General features: G+C 41.2%; 1 protein-coding gene across 1 annotated transcript; it reads left to right on the plus strand.

Annotated features, from left to right (window-relative positions):
* Nucleotides 1-344: 344 nt before the first annotated feature.
* Nucleotides 345-980, plus strand: LOC138900195 (uncharacterized). Its single transcript, XM_070186909.1, has one exon. It carries the CDS (start codon nucleotides 345-347, stop codon nucleotides 978-980), a length of 636 nt encoding a protein of 211 aa, XP_070043010.1.
* The last annotated feature ends 22,829 nt before the right edge of the window (nucleotides 981-23,809 follow it).

The following is a 23,809-nucleotide window of genomic DNA, read 5'->3' on the forward strand; positions in this document are numbered from 1 at the left end:
GTACAACAGGTATTCTGGAGACCGGTGGGGTCTCGTTCACTACCTTTCAGTTCTCTGGGGTTGCATTCAGTTGGTGGGAGGCTTACGAGAGGTGTAGGGCGGTCGGGTCAACACCCCTTACTTGGTAGCAGTTCTCCGGTATCTTTCTGGAGAAGTTCGTGCCTGAGTCTCGCATAGAGGAGTTGTGTAGACAGTTTGAACAGCTTCGTCAGGGTGATATGTCTGTGATGCAATATGAGATGCAATTCTTGGAGTAGGCCCGTCATGCTATCTGGTAGGCTCCCACAGATAGGGAGAGGATCAGGATGTTTATTGATGGCCTCACTTATCAGCTGCGATTGCTTATGACCAGAGAGAGAGTGTCTGGTGCTACGTTTGATGAGGTTGTCGACATTGCTCGTCAGATTGAGATGGTTTGCAGTCAGGAGAGGTTTGAGAAGGAGGCCAAGACGCCTCATGGACAGGGAGGATTTAGCGGTGCTCCCTTTGAGGGTCAGTTCCAGCACGGTAGAGGCCGTCCTTTCAGACATGCTAAGATGGCTCGTCCAGGTCACCGTGGTGCATCATCTGGCCATGGTTCTCACAGTTATCATCTGGGTCATTCATCTCTCGGTGTCCTCCCAGCACAGAGTTCATCCCGTGCTCCATCGGGTCAGGGTTCGTCTATGCCAGGTCCTTCTGCCAGTTATCCCGGTGCTCGAGGCTCCCTTCAGTCCCCTGCACCAGCACCGAGGAGTTGTTATGAGTGTGGGGAGTTTGGTCACATGAGGAGAGAGTGTACCCGTATAGTGGGAGGTCCAGCTCCGCAGAGGAGCCAGTCTATGTCATCAGCACCATCCCCTCCAGCACCCGCTCAGCCAGCCCGAGGTGGAGCCCAGTCAGCGAGGGGTCGCTCGAGAGGGGGAGGTAGATCAGGGGTGGCCAGTCCCATTTCTATGCCCTCCATGCCAGACCAGATGCCATTGCTTCAGATGTTGTGATTACATATATTGTCTCAGTTTCCCACAGAGATGCCTCTGTATTATTTGACATTGGTTCCACTTATTTATATGTTTCCTTGTATTTCACTCATTTTATGGATATGCCCCGTGAGTCTTTAGTTTCATCTTCTCATGTATCTACTCCTGTGGGTGATACTATTATTGTGGACCATATATATCGGTCATGTGTGGTGACCATTGGGGGTCTGGAGACCAGAGTGGATCTTTTGCTGCTTAGTATGGTCAATTTTGATATGATATTGGGTATGGATTGGTTGTCTCCATGTCATGCTATTCTAGATTGTCACGTTAAGACCGTGACATTAGCAATGACAGGGTTGCCGAGAGTTGAGTGGAGCGGTTCTATAGACTATGTTCCCAGTAGAGTGATTTCATACTTGAAGGCTCAGTGGATGGTTGAGAAGGGTTATCTATCCTATTTGGCTTCTGTGAGAGATGTTAGTGTAGAGACTTCTTCCATTGACTCTGTTTTGGTGGTGCATGATTTTTCGGATGTGTTTCTTGCATACATGTCGGGCATGCCGCCTGATATGGATATTGACTTCGGTATTGATTTGGTGCCGGGCACTCAGCCCATTTTTATTCCACCGTATCGTATGACACCGGAAGAGTTGAAGGAGTTGAAGGAACAACTTCAGGAACTCCTTGATAAGAGGTTTATTCGGCCTAGCGTGTCACTTTGGGGTGCACCGGTTCTATTTGTAAAGAAGAAAGATGGTTCTATAGGGATGTGCATTGACTACAGGCAGTTGAACAAGGTCACAGTCAAGAACAAGTATCCTTTGCCACGTATTGATGATCTAGTTGACCAGCTTCAGGGGACGAGGGTGTTCTCCAAGATTTATTTGAGGTCAGGGTATCACCAGCTGAAGATTCAGGATTCGGATATTCTTAAGACAGCTTTCAGGACCCGATATGGCCATTATAAGTTCCTTGTGATGTCTTTTGGGCTGACCAATGCCCTAACATCGTTCATGCATTTGACGAACAATGTGTTTCAACCTTATTTTGACTCGTTCATTATTGTATTCATTGATGATATCCCGGTGTACTCTCGTAGCCAGGAGGAGCATGCCCAGCATCTGAGGATTGTGTTAGAGAGATTGAGGGAGGAGAAGCTTTTAGCAAAGTTCTCCAAGTGTGAGTTTTGGCTCGGTTCAGTGGTGTTCTTAGGGCATGTAGTGTCCAGCAAGGGTATTCAGGTGGATTCAAAGAAGATAGAGACCGTGTAGAGTTGGCCCAGACCGTCCTCAGCCACAGAGATTAGGAGCTTTCTTGGTTTGGCGGGCTATTACTATCATTTTCTGGAGGGTTTTTATCTATTGCCTTGCCCTTGACCAAATTGACCCAAAAGGGTGCTCCATTCAGGTGGTCAGATGAGTGCGAGGAGAGCTTTCAGAAGCTAAAGACTGCTTTGACCACGGCTCCAGTTCTAGTTCTGCGATCAGCTTCTGGTTGGTATACAATATATTGTGATGCCTCGCGAATATGTATTGGATGTGTTCTGATGTAGGAGAGGAGAGTGATTGCTTATGCTTCGCGCCAGTTGAAGACCCATGAGAAGAGCTATCTTGTCCAATGATCTTGAGTTAGCAGCTATTGTTCACGCTTTGAAGATTTGGTGGCACTATCTGTATGGGATTCATTGTGAGATTTACACTGATCATCGGAGTTTGCATCATCTATTCAAACAGAAGGATTTTAACTTGTGCCAGCGGAGGTGGTTGGATCTTCTCAAGGACTATGATATCACCATTTTGTACCATCCCGGGAAGGCCAATGTGTTGGCCGATGCCTTGAGTCGTTGGGCGGAGAGTTTGGGGAGTTTAGCGTATCTTCCAGCAGTAGAAAGACCCTTGGCGTTGGATGTTCATGCCTTAGCTAGCCAGCTTGTCAGACTGGATATTTCGGAGCCGAATCGAATATTGGCTTGTGTGGTCTCTAGGTCTTCTCTTTATGATCGCATCAGGGAGCGTCAGTATGATGACCCCCATCTGCTCGTCCTCCAAGATAGGGTTCGGTGAGGTGATGCTAGATATGCGACTATTGGTGATGATGGCGTGTTGAGGATGCAGGGTTGGATATGTGTGTCCAATGTAGATGGGTTTCGGGAGTTGATTCTTGAGGAGGCCCACAGCTCGCGGTATTCCATTCATCCGGGTGCCGCGAAGTTGTACCAGGATTTGAGACAGCACTATTGGTGGAGGAGGATGAAGAAGGATATAGTTGGGTTTGTGGCTCGGTGTCTCAACTGACAGCAGGTTAAGTATGAGCATCAGAGATCGGGTGGCTTGCTTTAGAGGTTAGAGATCCTAGAGTGGAAGTGGGAGCGGATCACCATGGATTTTGTAGTTGGGCTCCCACGGACTTCGAGGAAGTTCGATGCTATTTGGGTGATTGTGGATCGGCTGACCATGTCCATGCACTTCATTCCAGTTGGTACTACTTATTCTTCAGAGCGGTTGGCTGAGATTTACATTCGAGAGATTGTTCGCCTTCATGGTGTCCCAATTTTCATCATTTCAGATAGAGGCACACAGTTTACATCGCAATTTTGGAGGGTCGTGTAGTGAGAGTTGGGTACCCGAGTTGAGTTGAGTACATCCTTTCACCCTCAGATGGATGGACAGTCCAAGCCGACTATCTAGATATTGGAGGACATGTTACGCGCTTGTGTCATTGATTTTGGGAGTTCATGGGACCAGTTTCTGCCGCTCGCAGAGTTTGCATATAACAACAGTTATCAGTCGAGCATTCAGATGGCTCCGTATGAGGCTTTATATGGGAGGCGGTGTAGATCTCTGGTGGGATGGTTTGAGCCAGGTGAGGCTAGGCTCTTGGGTACAGACTTGGTCCAAGATGTATAGATAAGGTGAAATTGATTCAGGAGCAGCTTCGCACGGCACAGTCTAGGCAGAAGAGCTATGCTGACAGGAAGGTCTGTGATGTGTCTTTCATGGTCGGGGAGAAAGTTCTACTTAAGGTATCACCCATGGAGGGTGTTATGAGGTTTAGGAAGAGGGGCAATTTGATCCCTCGGTTCATTGGGCCTTTTGAGGTACTTCAGAGGATTGGGGAGGTGGCTTACAAGCTTGCCTTGCCACCTAGATTGTCGAGTGTACATCCAGTATTTCATGTTTCTATGCTCCGAAAGTATATCAGCGATCCGTCCTATGTTTTGGATTTCAGCACAGTTCAGTTGAATGGTGATATGACTTATGATGTGGAGTCGGTGGCCATTTTGGAGCGGCTGGTTCGGAAGTTGAGGTCAAAGGATATAGCTTAAGTGAAGGTGCAGTGGAGAGGTCAGCCTGTGGAGTAGTCCACATGGGAGACCGAGGAGGAAATGTGGAGCAAATATCAACACCTATTTGAGACTCCAGGTATGTTTCTAGACTCGTTCGAGGACGAACGTTTGTTTAAGAGGGGGAGGATGTAATGACCCGGCCAGTCGTTTCGAGAGTTATAGCCCCGTTTCCCCCATTTCTGCTTCTTTTGTGCTCTATAGCTGTATTATGTCTTACCGGGTTGGTTAGTTCGGGTTCGGAGTAGTTTTGTTGTGAATTGAGACACTTAGTCTCTGAATTAGAAGCTTAAGTTAGAAAAAGTCGACTGGATGTCGACTTGTGGGAAAACGAACTCGGATTTGAATTTTTAAGGTTCTGTTAGCTCCGTTAGGTGATTTTGGACTAAGAAGCGCGTCAGGAATGTGATTTAGAGGTCCGTAGTAGAATTTGGCTCGAATTGATAAAAGTTGGAATTTTGGCAATTTTTACTGTCAATGAAAATTTTGATAATGGGGTCGGATTGGATTTTTGGAAGTTGGAATAGGTTTGTGGTGTAATTTTTGACTTTTGTGTAAAATTTGAGGTCAACCGGACGTAGTTTGGAAGGTTTCGACGTCGTTTGTGGAATTTGAAAGTTTAGAAGTTCTTTAGGCTTGAATCCGGGTGTAATTGATGTTTTGATGTTGTCCTGAGTGATTCGAAGGTTTGACTAAGTTTGCATGGGGTTATATGACTTTTTGGTATGATCGGTTGAGGTCCAGAAAGCCTCGGAGTGATTTCGGGTGGTTAACGGCTTGATGAGAGTTGAGGAATTGTAGCTGAAGCTGCTGCTACTTGTGTAACCGCTCCTGCAGATTGAGAACCGCAGGTGTGAGCCCACAGAAGTGAAGGAGGAGCCGCAGATGCGGCTAAGGAGGACCTGGGTAGAGGACGCAGGTGCGATGGTATTCATGCACATGCGATGGCCGCAGAAGCGGATTTATGGGCGCAGGTGCGAGTTTGGAACGCATGTGCGATGTAGTTCCCGCACCCGCGAAGACTCCAGATGCGGTCACTTGATCGCAGGAGCGGAGGCAGTGTGTAGGGATGTTTTCGCAGAAGCGGGGCTTTGCCCACAGATGCGGAAATGGAGCCGTCGGTGCAAGAAGTCTGGGCAGAACCTATAAATAGAACACTTCGAGATTTTTGATCATTTTCATCATTTTTGAGCTCAGATTTTTGAGATTTCAGAGTAATCACTCAGGTAAGTTCCTTTGTGCCGATTTATCTTCAATAATGGTATTTCCCCACTGATTTTACACCTAGTTGGTGAGTGTTTGAGGTGAGATTTGGGAGATTAGGGCTTGGGAATTGGAGAGTGAATTTTGGGGTTTTGGAGGGGCAATTGATGTCGAATTTTGACAAATTTGGTATGGTTAAACACGTGAGTGAATGGGCTTTCGGGTTTTGTGACTTTCGTCGAGTTTCGAGATGTGGGCCCGGGGGCCGGGTTGAGCCGATTTCGGATTTTGGACTATATTTTAGTAGTTTTCTTATGGAATTGATCCTTTTAGCCATATTGATTATCTCGTACTGTTTGTGGCTAGATTTAGGGAATTTGGAGGCCGATTCGAGAGGCAAATGCATTTAGGAGTAGGATTTCTGCTCGGTTAAGGTAAGTAACAGTCTTAAATCTAGTTTTGAGTGTATGAAACCCCGAGAATTAGTATAATGTGAATATTTGGAGGTGACGCGCATGCTAGGTGACGGGCGTGCGAGCGTGCACCGTGAGGGATTATGACTTGGTCCGTCCCGTGAGACTGTAAAGTCGAATAGCCATTGTTATTACTTGTTTTCCTTGTCTTTGAGCAATTGACTACCTTTCATGTTGGGAACCATGTTTAGCCATATGATATCACTGTTGGGACCCGCAATGGTCGTATACTTGTTGAATTGACTGCTAATTGTTGTTTTGTACTCAGTTACAGTCTTACTTGTGTGTTATATCTCTATTTCCTCTCATTTCTTGTTGATACTTATTGTATTTTCTGCTTGGGCTGGTTATTATGATATTCTGTGAGCCCTAGGGGCTGGAGAGGTTAGTGACTAAGATAGGGCCTAAGTGCGGAGCTGCGAGCTGTGACATATATTGGATGAGATTGCACGCCACAATAATATTGAATCGGGTTGCACGCCGCAACAATATTGAATCGGGTTGCGCGTCGCAGCAATATAGCGCTTGGGCTGAAGGAGCCCCTTCGGAGTCTGTACACCCCCAGTGAGCGCAGGTACCTATTGAGAGTGTGTATTGAGGGCTGAAGGCCGAGAGTATGAGCTGTTGAGATGAGTTGAGTGACTACTGCCTTGAGAGGCTGTACTTGCTTTTATTTATTGTTGCACTTAGTTGCTATCTGATATTGTTGTGAAATTTCTGAAAGATACATATCTGTTTTACTTGAACTCGAACTAATTTGACTTATACCATTGGATTTGAAAGCATGTTCACTCTTTACTGAAAAATTTTGAAATGATCTGTATCTTTTTTATAGTTTGTCACTGCTTCTCAGTTCCTTATTTAATTTCGTTACTTGCTGAGTTGGTTGTACTCATGCTACACCCTGCACTTTATGTGCAGATCCAGGTGTGTACGGTTCTGGCGGCCGCTGAGTTGATGCGCGAGTTGATTATCAGAGACTTACGAGGTAGTTGCTGGCGTCCGCATTCCTTGTTTCTCCTTTCGTATTATCTTTTCTCTCATGTATTGGCATTAGGCACAGACTGTAGTAAACTCTATTTTCTAGATTGGTTGTTAGATTCTCACGATTTAGTAACACCCCGATGTCAGGCTATCATTCCGCACTTGTGTTTTGGATTTTTACCCCGTTATTATGTAAACCTTCAGTTAGTTTAATTGCTTTAGCTCACTTCTGTTATATATTAAAAGCATATTGAGAATGTCAGATTGCCTAGTTCCACGATAGGCGCCATCACGACTGGTTGGGTATTTGGGTCGTGACAAAATTCCACCACATCATGTCTGACAATCTCCCGACACTTCTGATAAAACATTCCACTAAAACCATCAGGCCCTGCAGTGCTTGAGGCGCTCATGTCAAATATTGCTTCCTTGATCTCCTCTTCACTAGGCATCTGTAAGTTATTCATGTATTAGGAGTAACATAACTAATGCCATATTTGTTAGCAGTTAGTTACTTTATTAATGTTATGTTGGATTACGTTTTTCATTAGGGGTATAAGTAATACATGGATAAGTTACACAATAAATTTATGTATTATATATGCAAGGTAGAACGTGAAATAATCAATATATGTATTACTAACACATGGATTAAACAATCAAATGACCAAAAAAACCTTCCTATTTATTTCTAATTACACATTGTATAATTAAAATAAAGTAAATATTTAACAAAACATAATCTCTATATTACAATCCATTAATTACTAATTCATGCATTATTAATTCTTATATAACTAATTCCTATAATTAAATCTTGCATAACTAATTCCTACATAACTAAACCTCGAATAACTAACTCCTGTATAGTTTATCCATATATTATTAATACATGTATAACTCTAACCAGCAACCAAATAACCCCTTAGTCTCTTGAAAAGTTGTAAATTCAAATTCCATGTTTGGTTAATGTTTTATGTGTGCTTTAGAAAATACTTTTAAAATGATAGGCTGCCAAGTACGCACAAAGCATTAATTAGAAGAATGTTCAAGAGGGATGAGAATAAGAAAGTGAACTCCCATGAGTGAGTGGACTCTCTTATAGTTATTGCTACTAAGTACTAACATGCTGAAGGATAAAAAAAATTTGAGATCATTGATGTAACTTTATAAACGTTGAAGTAGGCTAATGTCAATATTATGCACAGCAAATCAGGTGGCAGACTATGTAGCAAAACTTGCTACGATCAGCCCTAAGGCTCTATCAAGTAAATATCAAATCTCAAGTCAAGAAAAAAATATAAAGTATATTATGACTCCTAGCGATATAACGTATGAGTTATGCCAAGGCCGTATGGCCCGATCCATGGATGCATCTCAAATATATTACCGAATCGTACGACCCGATCCACAAGAATAGAGAAACTATCAACTACGGGTCAAAAAATTACAACACAAGTATGTGCACATAAAGAAGCTGACTTTTACCAACTATCAAGTACTCCACCAAAACTCAAGGTAATCAAGCTCGGCCTAACATAATCCCTAATAAATTTTCTATTAATAATTTAAGTAACTAACCTAACAAGTTGAGTTCAAAAAATACAAATATTGCATGTAAGTTTAACCGGACATAAACATGATTTTAGCTACGTACAGACTCTCGTCACCTCATGCGTACATAACACCCTAGTAGCAAAGAATAATTAAAGCACCTACGGGGATAATTCTCTCTTACAAGATTAGGCAAGAGACGTACCTTACTTCCAAGTCCTCTTCTCAGCCCTCAACCACACTAATAGCCTCAAATTAACGCTGAGTAACCCGTAACTAGTCAAAAGTCATACAAACTCATCAATATATACTCAAAAATTTCATACTTCATCTATTAAAGTAATTTCCCAACCCAATTCGGAAAGTTTCTAAAAGCCACCCTCAGGCCCACATACCCGGATTTCGAACTTTTATGAAGATAAATGTTATCCATGACCTTACGAACTAAAATATATAATTTCTACTCAATTCCTTAAGCAATTTTGTGGTGTAATCCCATTTTTAATAAACTCTAGATTTTTCAACATAATCCCATAATTTTTACAATTTCTATGTTAATATCTACTCATAATCTAGTTATCAAACTCACATTAGGAAGAAATCACTTATGTCAAAATGCTAGATGAAAATCCTTTTCCAAGAAGCTACAATTTCAGCCAATAGATTTTTAAAGTCCTTTTCCAAGAAGCTAAAGTCCCGATTTTTAAAATGTTACTGCCTAGTGATTCTTTTTTCGCGATCACACTCAGGTTCTCATGATCGTGAACGCTAGCCCGACAAACGAATCGTGAATGCGACCAGCCCTTCACGAAGACGAAGGGCAACGTCCTGCTGACCCCCAAATCCAGTTTCTCCTATGCGTATGCGGTCCTTCAATCGCGAACATGAAAGTCACTGATCCTAAGCCTTCGCGAACGCGACTCCATGATGGCGAACGCAAAGAAAAGAAATGCCTCAGGCCTAAATCCTTAATCGTGAATGTGAGGCAACCTCCGCATTTGCGAAGAAGAAAACCACTACCAGCAAAATATGCCAATTTGGACTTAGCTCAAAGTGGTCCGAAACACATCCGAGTCACCCGGGACCCCGTCCAAATATACCAAGAAGTTCATAAACATTATACGGACATACTCTAAGTCTCGGAATATATTAAACAACATCGAAACCAAGAATCGCACCTCAAAATCAAATTATTCAATCTTTGAAATTTAAACTTCTTCCAACTAGCTCTAAATGCGACGAATCATTTAGACAACTCAGAATGATGACAAATTTTATGCACAAGTCATAAATCACGATACTGACCTATTTCAAGGCTCGGAATCTAAAACAAACATCGATAACACTAAAGTCTACTTCAAACGAAACTTAGGAAACTTTAAATCCTTCAAGACGCCAACTTTCAAGAATAAGTGCCGAAACGCTCCTGCATCACACGAAACTCGATCCGAACACACGCCCAAGTCCAAGATCATCATACGAACCTATTGGAACCATAAAATTTTTGTTCTGAGGTCGTTTACTCAAAGTCTCGACTCAAATCAAACTTGGTCACCTTAGGCCACTATTAAAGAAATAAGTGTTCCGAATTCAATCCGAACCCCTTTAAAATTAAACCAATTAACCCCGCAAGTCATAAAATAGTAAAAACATGTACGGAACATCTTAAACAGGGAAAAGGGGATTTAGAAAGCACAACGACCAGTCGGGTAGTTACAGTTAGCTAACTTTACGAACAACTCAAAATTGGCACTCACAATATTTGTTTACCCCATTTGAAAAGTAGTTGTCACATTTCAAATTTGTTTTTAAGTAATGATATTTCATGAGCTAGAGTCTCTATCTATGCCTTCGTAGTTTACGTTCAATTAAACAATAAAATCAATTTCTTATTATTTTCTCAAGATATGCAAAATTTTGAGATTCCCTAAATTCCTATTATGATAATATGAACTTTGAATATTTGATTTGGTAAGAACATTATGCAATCAATCTATTTAGTAATGGAGCAAGCTCCTGCCTCCGTTAGGCCATCTCTATGATGACCCAAAAGGTCATTTTATGTTTTAGAACTCGGATCTGCATTCTTAAGCCTTAAAATCTTATTTTTAACCTTCTCGATTTGCGTGCGCAATCCGGGCAGGATTCCGGAAAGCTTTTATGTTGAAAACTAATAAAAATAAGAAATTTTGCCTTAAAAGTTGATTTTAGTTGAGTTCAGTCAACATTTTTGGTAACACAGGCCCGGATCCGTGTTTTGACGGTCCCGATGGGTCCATATCGAATTATAGGACCTAGGCGTATTCCCGGAATCGAATTCAGAGGTCCCTAGCTCAAGTTATAAATTTTTGATAAAAATTAAAAGTCTGAAAATTAATTATTTTTAAGAATTGATTAGTGTTTGGCATTGTTAGTACCGAGTCCTTGTTCCGGAGCCCAGTACAGGTTCATTATGATATCTAAGACCTGTCTGAGAAATTTGGTGAGAAACGAAGTTGATTTGACATGATTCAGACCTTCAGTTGAGAAAATAGAATTTTTAAAGTGTTCTTGAGAATTTTATTTGATTTGGTGCTAAATCCGCAGTTCTAGGTGTTATTTTGGCGATTTGATCGCACGAGCAAGTTTGTATGATGTCTTTAGACTTGTGTGCATGCTTGGTTTGGAGCCCCGAGGGCTCGGGTGAGTTTCGGATAGGTCACGGGATATTTTGGACTTTGAAAATCTGGTATTTTGCTGCATCATGTGTTCTGGCATGTCCTTCTTCGCGTTCGCGAAGGTACTCTCGCAAACGTGAAGAGTAAACTAGGCAGCTGAGGATTCCTTCTTCGCGAATGCGAAGGCTTAGTCGCGAACGCAAAGCGATGGGGGCGTTACCCTTCGCGAACGCGACAAGCCCATCACGAACGCGTAGTGTTAGGCATTGGGGAGGGGCGGACAACTTTTTCTTCATCGCGAACGCGAACAATGACTCACGAACATAAAGACCAGGGAAGGGTAGCCTACGCGAATGCGAGCACTACCTCGCGAACGCGACAGTGCTCTCGCGAATGCGATGAACATTGTCGCCCAGCACTTAACAGAACCCAAAAACGGGATTTTAGCCAAAAACTCATTTTTCTAAAAACCAAACGGTGAGAGGCGATTTTTCAAAAGTCATTTCTTCCCCAAATTGTTGGTAAGTGATTATAAACCATTTTCTTTCAATTACCCATTACATTTCTTAAATTTTCAACCTAAAAGCTAGAGTTTTCATGGTAGAATTAGGGGTTAGGGTAGAAACCAGGGATTTCAGGAATTTGGGAATTTAGACCTCAATTTGAGGTCGGATTTCAAAAACCAATTATATATTCGGTCTCGGGGATAAATGGGTAAATGGATTTTGGTCCGAACCTGGGTTTTGACCAAGCGGACCCGGGGTCGATTTTTTTGACTTTTTGGAGGAAAATTTAGGAAATTTAATTTATGCAATATAATTGATTCCTTTAGAAATATTTGATATTATTGAGTCATTTTTGAATAGATACGAGTGGTTTGGAGGTGAATTCCAAAGGAAAAGCTGTGATTGAGAATTAAGTGGCCTTCGGAGCGAGGTAAGTATTGTGTCTAACCCTGATTTGAAGGAATTAGGAACCTTAAATTAATTGCTCAGTGAAATTAATGTGAGCAGCATATATGTGAGGTGACGAGTACTTATGCGCCACCAATTTACCTGTTTTTCATGTTTCTATATTTTTCTTATATTGTCTCATTCCTATGCCAAATTGCTACGTGTTATACTAGTGTTGTTCAATTTATCGTTCTAATCATGTTTACGGATTTTTTGGTGATAATTGAGTTTTTATTTCAAAGTTGAGATCGATATTATGCAACCAAATGTTAAAGTAAGGTTTTTACTTATTACTCTATCTCCCTGTTGTTATTTATGCATTGCATTATGGTAAGGAAGAGTGTTAATGCACGAAGGGTGATGTCGAGCATATTGTGAGTGTTAATGCACGAAGGGTGATGCCGTGTCATATTATGAGTATTAATGCACGAAGGGTAATGCCGTGCCATATTGTGAGTGTTAATGCACTTAGGGTGATGCCGTGCCATATTGTGAGTGTTAATGCACGAAGGGTGATGCCGTGCCATGATATGAGAGTTAATGCATGAAGGGTGATGCCGTGCCATTTCTATTAATTTTATGGTGAGATTGAGAGTAAAAGCACGAAGGGTGATGCCGTGCATTTTTTCTTACTGTATTCACTATTCCTGTTGATTCATGGTATATTGACTGCTCCGGTGATCATTTTGTTGTAGTTCTTTATCTTGCATTCCCCTCAGTATGTTCCCCTCTCGACATTTCTTGTTTAGTTCTTCATTTATGTTATTTGCATGTACACTGTTAAATTGTACAAGTTGATTTATAGGTGCCTTGCCTTAGCCTCGTCACTACTTCTTCAAGGTTAGGCTCGACACTTACCAGTACATGAGGTCGGTTGTACGGATACTGCACTCTGCACTTTCTGTGCAGATTTTGATACCGGCTCGGGTTGATCAAGATTTTTCTATTGGTCCGCTGTCCGGAGACTCAAGGTAGATATGTCGGCGTTCATAGACCTTGAAGTCCCCGTCTATCTTTTCTGTTCTATTGTTTCTTTCATTCAGACAGTTGTGTTTCTTTCTAACTATTACTTGTAACAAATTCTAGAATGCTCGTGAATTGTGACTCCAGATCCGGGTGGTAGTAATCGATACATTTTTATGATATTCCGCACTTATTATATTTCATCTTAGTTAATTATTGTTATTTACTGAATGGAAATAAGGACTTGGTTTAATGATTCTCTAACGTTGGCTTGCCTGACAAGTGAAATATTAGGCGCCATCAAGGTCCCGTCAGTGGGAAATTTTTGGTCATGACAGCTAGTATCAGAGCACTAGGTTACATAGGTCTCACGAGTCACGAGAAAACTTAGTAGAGTCTGAAGGATCGGTACGAAGACGTCTGTACTTATCTCTCAGAGGCTATGAAGTTTAGGAATAATATCACTTCTTTCATTCCTTATCGTGTGGCATTGATTTTTGCTTGAAACCTATATCTCGTATTCCTTTGTATCCACTCATGTATGACATTGCGCACTCGGTATCAGTTGTGCGTCGACAGTTCGTGATGCCGCAGATGAACTACGAGGGAGCCAGAGATGCTCAAACAATGCCTCAACATGTGATTTTGACTGAAGATAACGTGTAAAGAGATCACCCGGTGAATAATGTGGGGGGTGCAACATACCTTGGCCTCTGGTTGATTTATACGAGTTGTGAAGGTTAATATTGTGGACCATCGGACGTGGTGAACTATGACTTCACGCCGAGTGGGGGAGTCCACTATCAATGAATGGATTTTGAGTCATGAGTCATATCAGTTTTGGCCTGAAATGTATATATGTGGTACTGAAAGGTTCTCCCAAAAAAATAATTACATGCGTTTAAGGTCTGTGATTTTGTAGAGGATAAGGTTGGGACTTACAGTATGTCCGCCTACTTAATAATCCTATATTGCAGTACCAAAGGACTTAGAGAAACAACTTTAAATCTATAGAATATCTACTCAGCATGGACGTCATGGTTGCGGATTTCGGAGTACTTCGGAGGAAGTACAGTGGTTGACGAGATTCTAGACTATGTGGTTTGTGCCAAGATTTGCCTGTATGGAGCTCTACTTGTGTGATCATTGTGTATAAATGGGAGTGAGGGTTACCCCAAAGAAGAATCAAAAAGCATGTCAAGAAATGGGTCAGCTCGACAGTGTTGAGTCATCATAACAAAAGAAGAAATTGGCCTTGGGAGAGATAATTATCCACAGGTGTCCATGGCAAGCCTATGAAGAGGGCAGACCAGTCAATGCAACACCGCCCACTTGGCTCGGCTCTCAGAAATGGTTTTGAAAGAGTTTGTTTCCCGGACTCTCCGTAATACATGGCGCATAGGGTTTGAACGATTGCGTTAGGTCACCATGACGGTGTCATAATATGCAATCGGGTTCAATAAGTTAGCCCGTCATATTCCTACTTAGCTTCCTACAGCCAGAGAGCGAGTCCACAGACTCATTAAAAGACTTAATTACTATCGTATAATTTTGCATGACTCGGGAGCTACAGGCTGATACTTCATTTCCACTAGTGGTATAAATTGCCAAGATATTAAAACGTGTTCGGGGTGAGGAAAAAAGGAAACTAAGGAGACCAAGACGTCTCGAGGTTCTAGGGGATTCAGTGGATTCTACTCTGCGAGTATAAATCATTAGGGCGGGTGCTCGGGTAGTCGGCCAGCCTAGTTCGCACATCGGATTAATCGAGGTGCTCCAGTAAATTCTTTTAATGCACCACTGACGTAAGTGTCCTACAGTGGTTATTCTAATCATCTAGCAGTATGAGTAGCCAAACCCGCAAATGGGATGTTATGAATGCGGTGATACAAGGCACATCATGAGAAAATTATCCCAAACTTGGGAGAGGCATATTTCATCAAAGCACTCAGGCTACGTGCCCCATTGCAGTTACTACACCACCCACACGACCAGTTAAGGGTGGAGGACAGGCGGGTAGAAGGCGTCCTATAGGTGGAGACCCAGCCGTTGTTATATTTGTTTTATGGTATGGTGGAGTTCGTTACATCAGATGTTGTCGTTATAGGTACGACCTCGATTTAAAATAAAGGAATAATTTTCTTAACTTGATTCGGTTCTGAGTATCAAGACGAGTCCTCCTATTGTGCTCCACTTATGAGAAAGCTTCATAATTTTATAATCTACTTATGTGTTTACTCCTGTTGGGAGATTCTATGGAGATAACTACGCCTATCATTCTATGTTGGTCACTGATAAGAGCTGTGAGGTTAAATGTGGCTTTCTGTTACTCATTTCGGTAATTTACGGATAATGAATTACAAATTGTGAATTATATGCCCTACCGGTATGGGGTATGTGTTGTGATTTTGTTTAACGAAAGTTATTTAAAATGAGAAAATGGAAAGTTTCGATTGGCGAGATGTGCATATTACTAGTGATTCAAAACTGAGGCTGAGGTCCTCATATTTTAAAATAAATTGATATGTTTAAACCAGGCTATGATCTGTGGTGGAAGTTATATTAGGACGAGATTCTTGTGATAAAAATTCTTGTGTTTAAATTCTCCCTTGTGAAATTAAATTTGTAAGATAGTACTAATAGGGAGTCATGCCAGCTAGGCTTATTTAAAAATATTTGTATGAATTTCTCTGTGCATACTTGCCAAATTCGTGTCGTAATATTGAGTTGTAACCTACGAGGTAGGTGCCCGCCTCGCATGCCTCAAATGTGACTCGTTAATTCGGGAAAATAATTATGAGGTCTTCATGCCTCGCATCTCGTTATTAGTATTGTGAAGGTTTGAAACGAGATTTTTTTTAACATGAAGTTAATTGACGAGTCTGTAATTGATTATGAACAACTATTAAGACCAGATTGACCCACAAGGGTGCCCCATTTAGATGGTCAGACGAGTGTGAGTTGAGCTTTCAGAAGCTCAAGGCCGCTTTGACCACAATGCTAGTGTTGGTATTACCCAAAGGTTCAGGATCGTATACGGTCAGGGTCTAACACCAATAGCCAAGAACAACTCATAACAATATAATAAAAGCAGTACAAGAAACAACTCAAAGATATGATGCTCAACTCGTTCACAGTTATAGAAAAATAAATATGCTTCCAAGCATAACAGTAAAACCCAAATATTTCATCGAAATTACCAAAATATGAGTAAATCAGAAGATTGTGATTTTTTCCCAAAAACCTTCGACAACAGATAAGATATTTCATTCTCGGATAACCTGAGGAAAGTACATCTCTATGCCTACATATCAATGTGCATGTGAAATCATGAATGTCACAAAACCGTGCAGCATGAGGAAATGCATCTCTATGCTTGTATGTCAAGTATGCTTGTCGAATACAATACATCACAGTGATGAACTCATATACTCCCACTCTCAGAGTACTTAATATTATTGTCTCGCACTCCCACTCATCACGCTCAGTCACTCAGCACTGTACGGTACCTGCGTTCACTGCTGGTACGTCATACTCTAGAAGGGCAGATCCTGCACCAGCGCTAATAAAACCTGTTGCGGGTCGCAGCCCGATCCCATCATGAATCAATAAAACTTGTTGCGGCGTGCAGCTCGATCCCATCATGAATCAATAAAACTTGTTGTGGCGTGCAGCCCGATCCCATCAATATCACTCACAATTAGGCCCTCGGCCTGACTCAGTCATCAATCTCTCCAGTCTCTCGGCTCACAAGACTCGTGCCAATTGGCCCAAAATAATGATACATGATGAAACAATAAATGATGACAGAGACTAAGATATGATATGCAAATGTTGAATGTGACTTAGTACATAACTGCAATTTAAACAAAAAATTCAAAAAACAAAAACGACCTATGTGGTCCCAAGAGTATCAGCATATAGCCTAAACGTGATTTCTAACATGAATCACAACTCAATTTCTCTAACACATGGAGAATACATGAATAATAACAAGATTAGATAACTACACAGTACCACAGAATCCACTGAGTCACGATTACTACGATGCATGCACACATGCCCATCACCTAACATGTGCGGCACCTCAACACCAACCACATAACACGCATTTCAGGGATTTATACCCTCAACACCAAGTTTAAAAGTGTTACTTACCTCAAACAAGCTGAATTCAATATCGAGCAAGCTAAACAATACTCTAGAAATTCCATCTCACACGTATCAACCTCCGAACAGCTCAAAACTAGCCAAAAGCAACTCAAAAACATCAAATAATACACAAGGAAACAATTCCAAATGATAAAGGTCAAGTCTTTACACATTTACTCAAAATCAACCAAAAAGTCAAATTCGGGCCCGCACCTCGGAATTCGATAAAACTTACAAAATCTGACAACTCATTCAATTATGAGTCCGACCACACTAATTTCACTCAAATCCGACTCTAAATCGATGTTTAAAACTCAAAAATTTACTTTAGGCAGGTTATGATAAAAATCCCTAATTTCTCTTCTGAAATCATCAATTAAATACCAAAAATAAAGATGGAATCACGGAATATAATAAAACCCGAGTATAAAACACTTACCCCAATTCATGCGGTGAAAATCGCCTCAATCCGAGCTCCATATCTTAAAATATGCCAAAATGAACTCAAAATCCCGAATTTTATTGTTTTAATACACTATCAGGGGTCCCTCTTCGCGATCAGGATCGCGGTCCCCAACATCGCAATTGTGATTAAAAAATATTCTAGCTCAATTTTTACCCTTCGCGATCGCGGCCATCCCCTCGCGATCGCGATGAACAATTCCAACAAACTTGCCCAACTCTTCGAGATAGCCTCTAGTATAATGGTCATATATTTTTGTACAAAACTCCTAATGATAAACGGTTTGATTTTCGGAAAAATAGACAACAACAGCTACAACTTTTATTTTTGAATCATCTCCAAATTTCTTATAGATTGAAAGATATAAGCTTCCAAAATCGGCTTAGTGACAACATAATTTCTTCTTTGCGAACGCGATTCACATGCCATTTTTCCCATTTTTCTCTTCGCGAACGCGACCCAAAGTCCACGATCACGATGCACACTGTTGTAGCCTAAAACTAGCAACTAAAAATGGCCTAGAAATGGTCTGAAACTACCCCGAAACTACCCCGAAAATCACTTGAGCCCCTCGAGACCCGTCCGAATATACTAACAAGTCTCAAAACATATTACGGACCTACTCGAGGCCTCAAATCACACATATTAATATCAAAACCACGAATCGTCGATCAAGATCAATCTCTTAAGTTTACAAACTTCTAACTTTGATCCAAGCGTCTGATTCAAGCCTAACCAATCCGGAATGAATTCAAATTTTGCATACAATTTTCAAATGACATAACGAACTTATTCCAACTCCCGAAACAATAATTCGAACCCAATATCATCAAACTCAACTCTCGGTTAAACTTATGAACATTCCAAACCTTGAAATTTCCAACCTTTGCCAAATAGTGTCGAAACCTTCTAGAAATACCCAAATGCAAATTCGGGCATACGCGCAAGTCCAAAATTACCATTCGGACCTAACAGAACCATCAAAACTCCGTTCCGGGGTCAAATACACAAAAGTCAAACTTGGTCAACTCTTCCAATTTAAAGCTTCAATAATGAAATTCATTCTTTCAAACTAATTCTGAATCACCCAAAAATCGAAACTGATGATATACACAAGTCGTAATACATCATACGGAGCTACTCATGTCCTCAAGGCTCAAACCACCGAGTGAAGTGCAAATGCTCGAAACGACGATCGGTATGTATCTTTCAATTCTCTTAGCGAAATGAAAAAAGAAAATGAGGTACTTAAGCTGGAAAATGACGAACAAAAGAAGCTTCTTGAGAAGCTGCTGAAGGAGATTGCCCAATTGAAAACAAAGGTCAGCTTTTATCTCATCAATATTCAATTTTAAAATGCTACGCAGATAACTTTATCTTTTTTTTCTTTTGCAGTATGAAAAGCTGCAGTCAAGTTTTGGCCCTAGAAACATCGACTGAGATTCCACATATAGAGTGAAAAGTATTCCTAAGATAAACTTGTTGTAGCTCTCTCTTTCTAGATGAGCATTTTCTCTTATAAGTTACCTAATTATCTTCAAATTCTAGTGCTATCGTGTTTCTCGTAATCCTACCTCTGTTGAAATCTATTATAGTGTTTTCATTAAATCAGTCTGTACCTATATAAACGTGTGAAAAAAATATGTTTGGAATTCAAGGTAGGATTTAATAAACCGAAAGAAACAAATATGTTCTTACTAATTTTACTACTAAAAAAATGAACGACAAATTAAAAAGAAACAATTATGGGGAAGTACAGGTGGGGTACTTCCCCAGCCATTTTACCAATATATATATATATATATATATATATATGTTTTTGCTTATTTTGTATATAATTTGAAACTTCTTTTCACGAGTATTAAGAAGACCGTTGTTAGAAATTGATTTGAAAGTGATATTCAGGTTTATCATTACAGATTTTAACATTCTTGGGTGAATTAAAATAAAAAAAAATTAAAAACTCGCATTTTGAGCCCTTAGTTTCAGCAAATTAGTCAATCATTTCGTCTAATAGTACAAACTTTTTCCATATTTGATAGATTTTCATGCACGTTGCAAAACCAGACAAAAGATTAGCATGCTTCCTATTTGCACAAAAGATGCAAGGTCGAAAAATTTCTTTTAATGAAATTATACACTTTACTGGGGAGAGTTGTATTCATTTGTAGGCTAACTAACAAAAAAATTAACCTTGTCGTATTTTACCTAATACTAGGTATCTGAAATTTGTCCAAAAGAAAAGGGCCTTTAGCCCCTCTTGGAAGGTCTTGGAATAAGTGTAAAGCGATCCATGTTGAATGTCCTTGGCAAGCTTTGCGAGGTGATCCGCCAAATTGTTCGCTTCCCAAAGCAGTGGTTAACATTGATATTACCTTGGGTCAATATTTGAGAGATCTCATGGATTAAATTAATCAGCTTGTAGATGTTGGCTTGCTTATCATTAATCATTTGTATTACTGCCGTAGAGTCAAGTTCCAGACTGAAGTCTTTAAATCCATTTTGAGTACACCATTGCACACCATATTTTGCAGCTTGTGCCTCTGCTATTATATTACTGTTACATATTGTAGTTGGTTGGGAGAATTATTTACCCGTAAAACGGTACAGTTGAATTTATACATGGTTTCTAAACAAGTGAACTAATTTGATCCTGAAATAATGCAATAATTGAAGAGATGTACAATATTTAGCCTTGAAATGTAGATGAAACAGCAGAGATGACAGTTCCGGGAACAAGATTTTCGAGTACAGCAATGATGAGATCAAAAGGCAAGAAAGCAAGATTGTATTAAGTTTTGTATAGAATGTAGTATATGTTTAGCCAGAAAGTTCGTGTCCTTTACAATGATCACTGAGCCTCACTATTTATAGTTATGTCTAGAGAAGGAGGTCCTAGGATCGTGCCATCCTTTAATGTCAATTATGAGGGTCATTGATGAAGAAGTAACGGTGAGCATAAATGCTAAATTCTCTGTAATGAACCGTCGCTCTTAATGCTGCAGAATATTCCCTATTAAATGCTACCGGGCTCAAAGCATTTAACACACCTTTATGAACGTTATCCTTTCCGGTGACAAGCGAAATGGATGCGTTCGGTCTTCGGCCATCCCCGACTTGGGTTTCATGTGTCCTCCTTTTAGACGACCACGTGTCATATCATATTTCACCCTATACAGATAGTCCCTCAGCCTTCGGGTGACATAACTTTGTGTTACCGGAAAGTTGGTAGAAATACCTTTTTGGCGGAAATTACTATAACTCTCTCTGAAGGTTCCTGATAGTTGATTAGACGCGCGTCTCTCCACATTTGATGCCCCGAACACGCATCATCTCGTGATTCAGCACAGCTTTTGCCGATTATCGAGGTAATCATGGCCATAAACTTAGCCGCCAAAATTTTACTTATACGCGATATTCTTTTCCTTTGCATTTCATAATTTTTCGAGCTTCCGATTTGCATCTCTGTTTTCTATCCTTTCTCTAATTCTCTTCAAACTCAAAACCTTTTTCTTCTTCTTTTTCAATGGCTTCTTCCTCCAAGTGTGCTGGTTCTTCAAAGAACAAGAACAAAACTGGGGACTCTGTTCCTCCAATGGTGGGTTCCATCATCCCAAGAAAACTCGATACCACAAAGGATCTCGAAGAGAAATTCCCTACTGCTAACCCCCGTACATGGTTGTTAGTAGGTACCCTTATTCCATTCGTCCTTCCAGTATTCCTGCTGTGAAGGATGACTGTAGCTGCAATGAGTTGGATATCATTGCTCCTAATCTATCAGAGCGAGTGACTCTTCCCAAGGAAGAATTTACATACTTTTACACGTATCATTTTACTTTGAGTACATTTTGTTTGAGTGGAGAGCTTGATTCCATGATTGTGGAGTTTTTCCTTCGCTACCAAGTGTGTTTGGTACAGGTAAGTCCTTTAGTGTGAAGGACGGTCTCCTGTCTTCGATGTTTGTGCCAAGAAACTAGAGAGGAGCTAACCTTAGCTCATATTATGAATCTTTATTCCCCAAAATCTTTCGTGGGGGAATGATAAACCTCTGAAACCGTGGCCACCATACTTTGCTGTCTAGCATGGATGATGACAACGACTGTGGGTGGATGGAACAGTTCATTGTAGTTGCCAAATGACATCATTCCGATAGCGGCTTCATCCTTTCCGGCCGCTGGAACCGCACTCATAAGCTCTTTATTTTGTATTTCTTTTTACTAGATATTCCTTTGTGGTCGTATCAACTCTTTACCATTCGCATGTTTCAGCAACTCTATGGATTCCACCAGTGGTAAAAAGTTTGGACTGATGGGTTCAAAAGATCTTGGACGTCACGACGCCCAAAACTCATTTGTGGAAAGAACTGACCCTTAAATACGGGTGGAAGGCCAAATATTATGGTAATTTTAGTTTACCTTGCTTCCATTTGTTTTGTATATGGAGAACTTGGTTGAATCCTTCTAACTTGTTGACGAAATTAGGTCTACCTACGGGCTCTATTGTTGTCCCCGAGGAGGATGTTTTGGCTGATCCTACTGATGCAGCGAGGCTACTTCAGGAAGCACTTACTCGAACAGGTATCTCGGGGTCTGTTTTGGGTGCAAACACTTCTTTATGGAGTCCCCAGCCGGAGGATAAGCAACCAAAGAGAAGACGTTCCTCCACGGCCCGGAAAAAGAATAAGAGGGCAAAGACTGATGCCCCCGAGCCATCTACGGTGGTGATGATGAATGGTCCTCCTTCCGGGCCGGTCATAGACACTGTGATGATTGATGAATATGAAGAAGCTAGCGATGAGGGAGCTTCTCTACATAGAGGGCGATGATCCTCATCATCTCAACAGGATGATCGACCTGTTGAGATAGTTACACCAACTAGAGACGATGTCTCGGCACTTTGGGGAGAATATGATTTGGTAGAAAATGCCAACTCCCCTTTTCGGTCCCTAGTTGCTGTAACCGGCGCTGCAGGGCTGAGTACCGTGTCCTTTCCGTCTTTGGTTGGCGAGCATCCAACATCCAGCACTGCATTTGATGAATCTGCTTCTCACTTTTCAACTCCATCAGCTCCATCGGCTGCGTTTGGCCATGAAGAAGGTGTTCGTCTTTCACAGTCCCCAGTTCATGGGAATTTGGGGCAAAATTATGGTGCCCATTCTGAAGATCCACAAAGGAGGAGAAACGTTATTCTTCCGTATCCACCAGATGCAACTTTCTATCCCGGTCGGTAGAGCTTGCTAATTATTTGAAGCCTTTAGCTTCAGAAAAAGATTAGGAAAAGATTCAGGCACTCTGAGGAGAGTGCTTGTTGAACAATGCCATGCACAACGCCATAGCGGTACGTTCTTATTTTCCTTCATTACTTCTTCTACTTTTGTATCAATGTATTCTAAGTTTCACTTTTTCTTGTTTTGTAAGCCAACTTTCTTGAGCTGAAGTCCATGATGTCGTTCTTGCTGCAACTGAGCACGAGGCTGCTATTGCCGAAAAAGTAACTAACTTAGAAGCAGCCTTGAACTCCAAAATCGAAGAGCTTGCTGTTGTGGGGGGGGGGAGAAACACACCCAGCTAGAAGAGAAGTACAAGAAAACCATCGAGCATAATAGGCTCTTTAGTTCAGCTGTCCGTGACCTTGACGTCAGCCTCAAATCTGCTAGGTCCGCCTGGGAAAGCCTTTCTGCCGAGGTTACCCAACTCAAAGAAGAACTTAAGCGCCGAGTGACTTCCCTTGTTGTTGAAAAAACTTACGCCATGTACAACAAGAGGAGAAAAACCTTGGACGAGGCCAAAGCTGGTATCATCGACTTTGATGCCGAAATTGCTTAAGGCCCGAGAGCTTGAGTTAGCTGCTAAAAATGGACTCCTGACGCAGTTTGATGCTCTTGGTTCCTCTGGTTCTGGTTCAGAGTTTTCAGAAATGGAAGAGGGATTAGAAGGTGATGATGCTGAAGACCAAAGTGGAGAAAACGGCGAGCCAACGGTAGACCGACCTACTTCTCTCGGGAATACGGAAACTTCTCTTCCTCCTGGTTCCGGAGGCGCTGCAGTTTAGCTTTTCTTTTCTTTTTCTCATTTTAAACTTTTACCATTTTGGCATGTTCTT

The sequence above is a fragment of the Nicotiana tomentosiformis genome, chromosome 10 (assembly GCF_000390325.3).
Source record: "Nicotiana tomentosiformis chromosome 10, ASM39032v3, whole genome shotgun sequence".
Taxonomy (NCBI): Eukaryota; Viridiplantae; Streptophyta; class Magnoliopsida; order Solanales; family Solanaceae; genus Nicotiana; species Nicotiana tomentosiformis.

What these genes read in the sequence shown, in the direction of transcription:
- LOC138900195 (XM_070186909.1), top strand. Translation starts at nt 345, where the DNA reads ATGACCAGAGAGAGAGTGTCTGGTGCTACGTTTGATGAGGTTGTCGAC.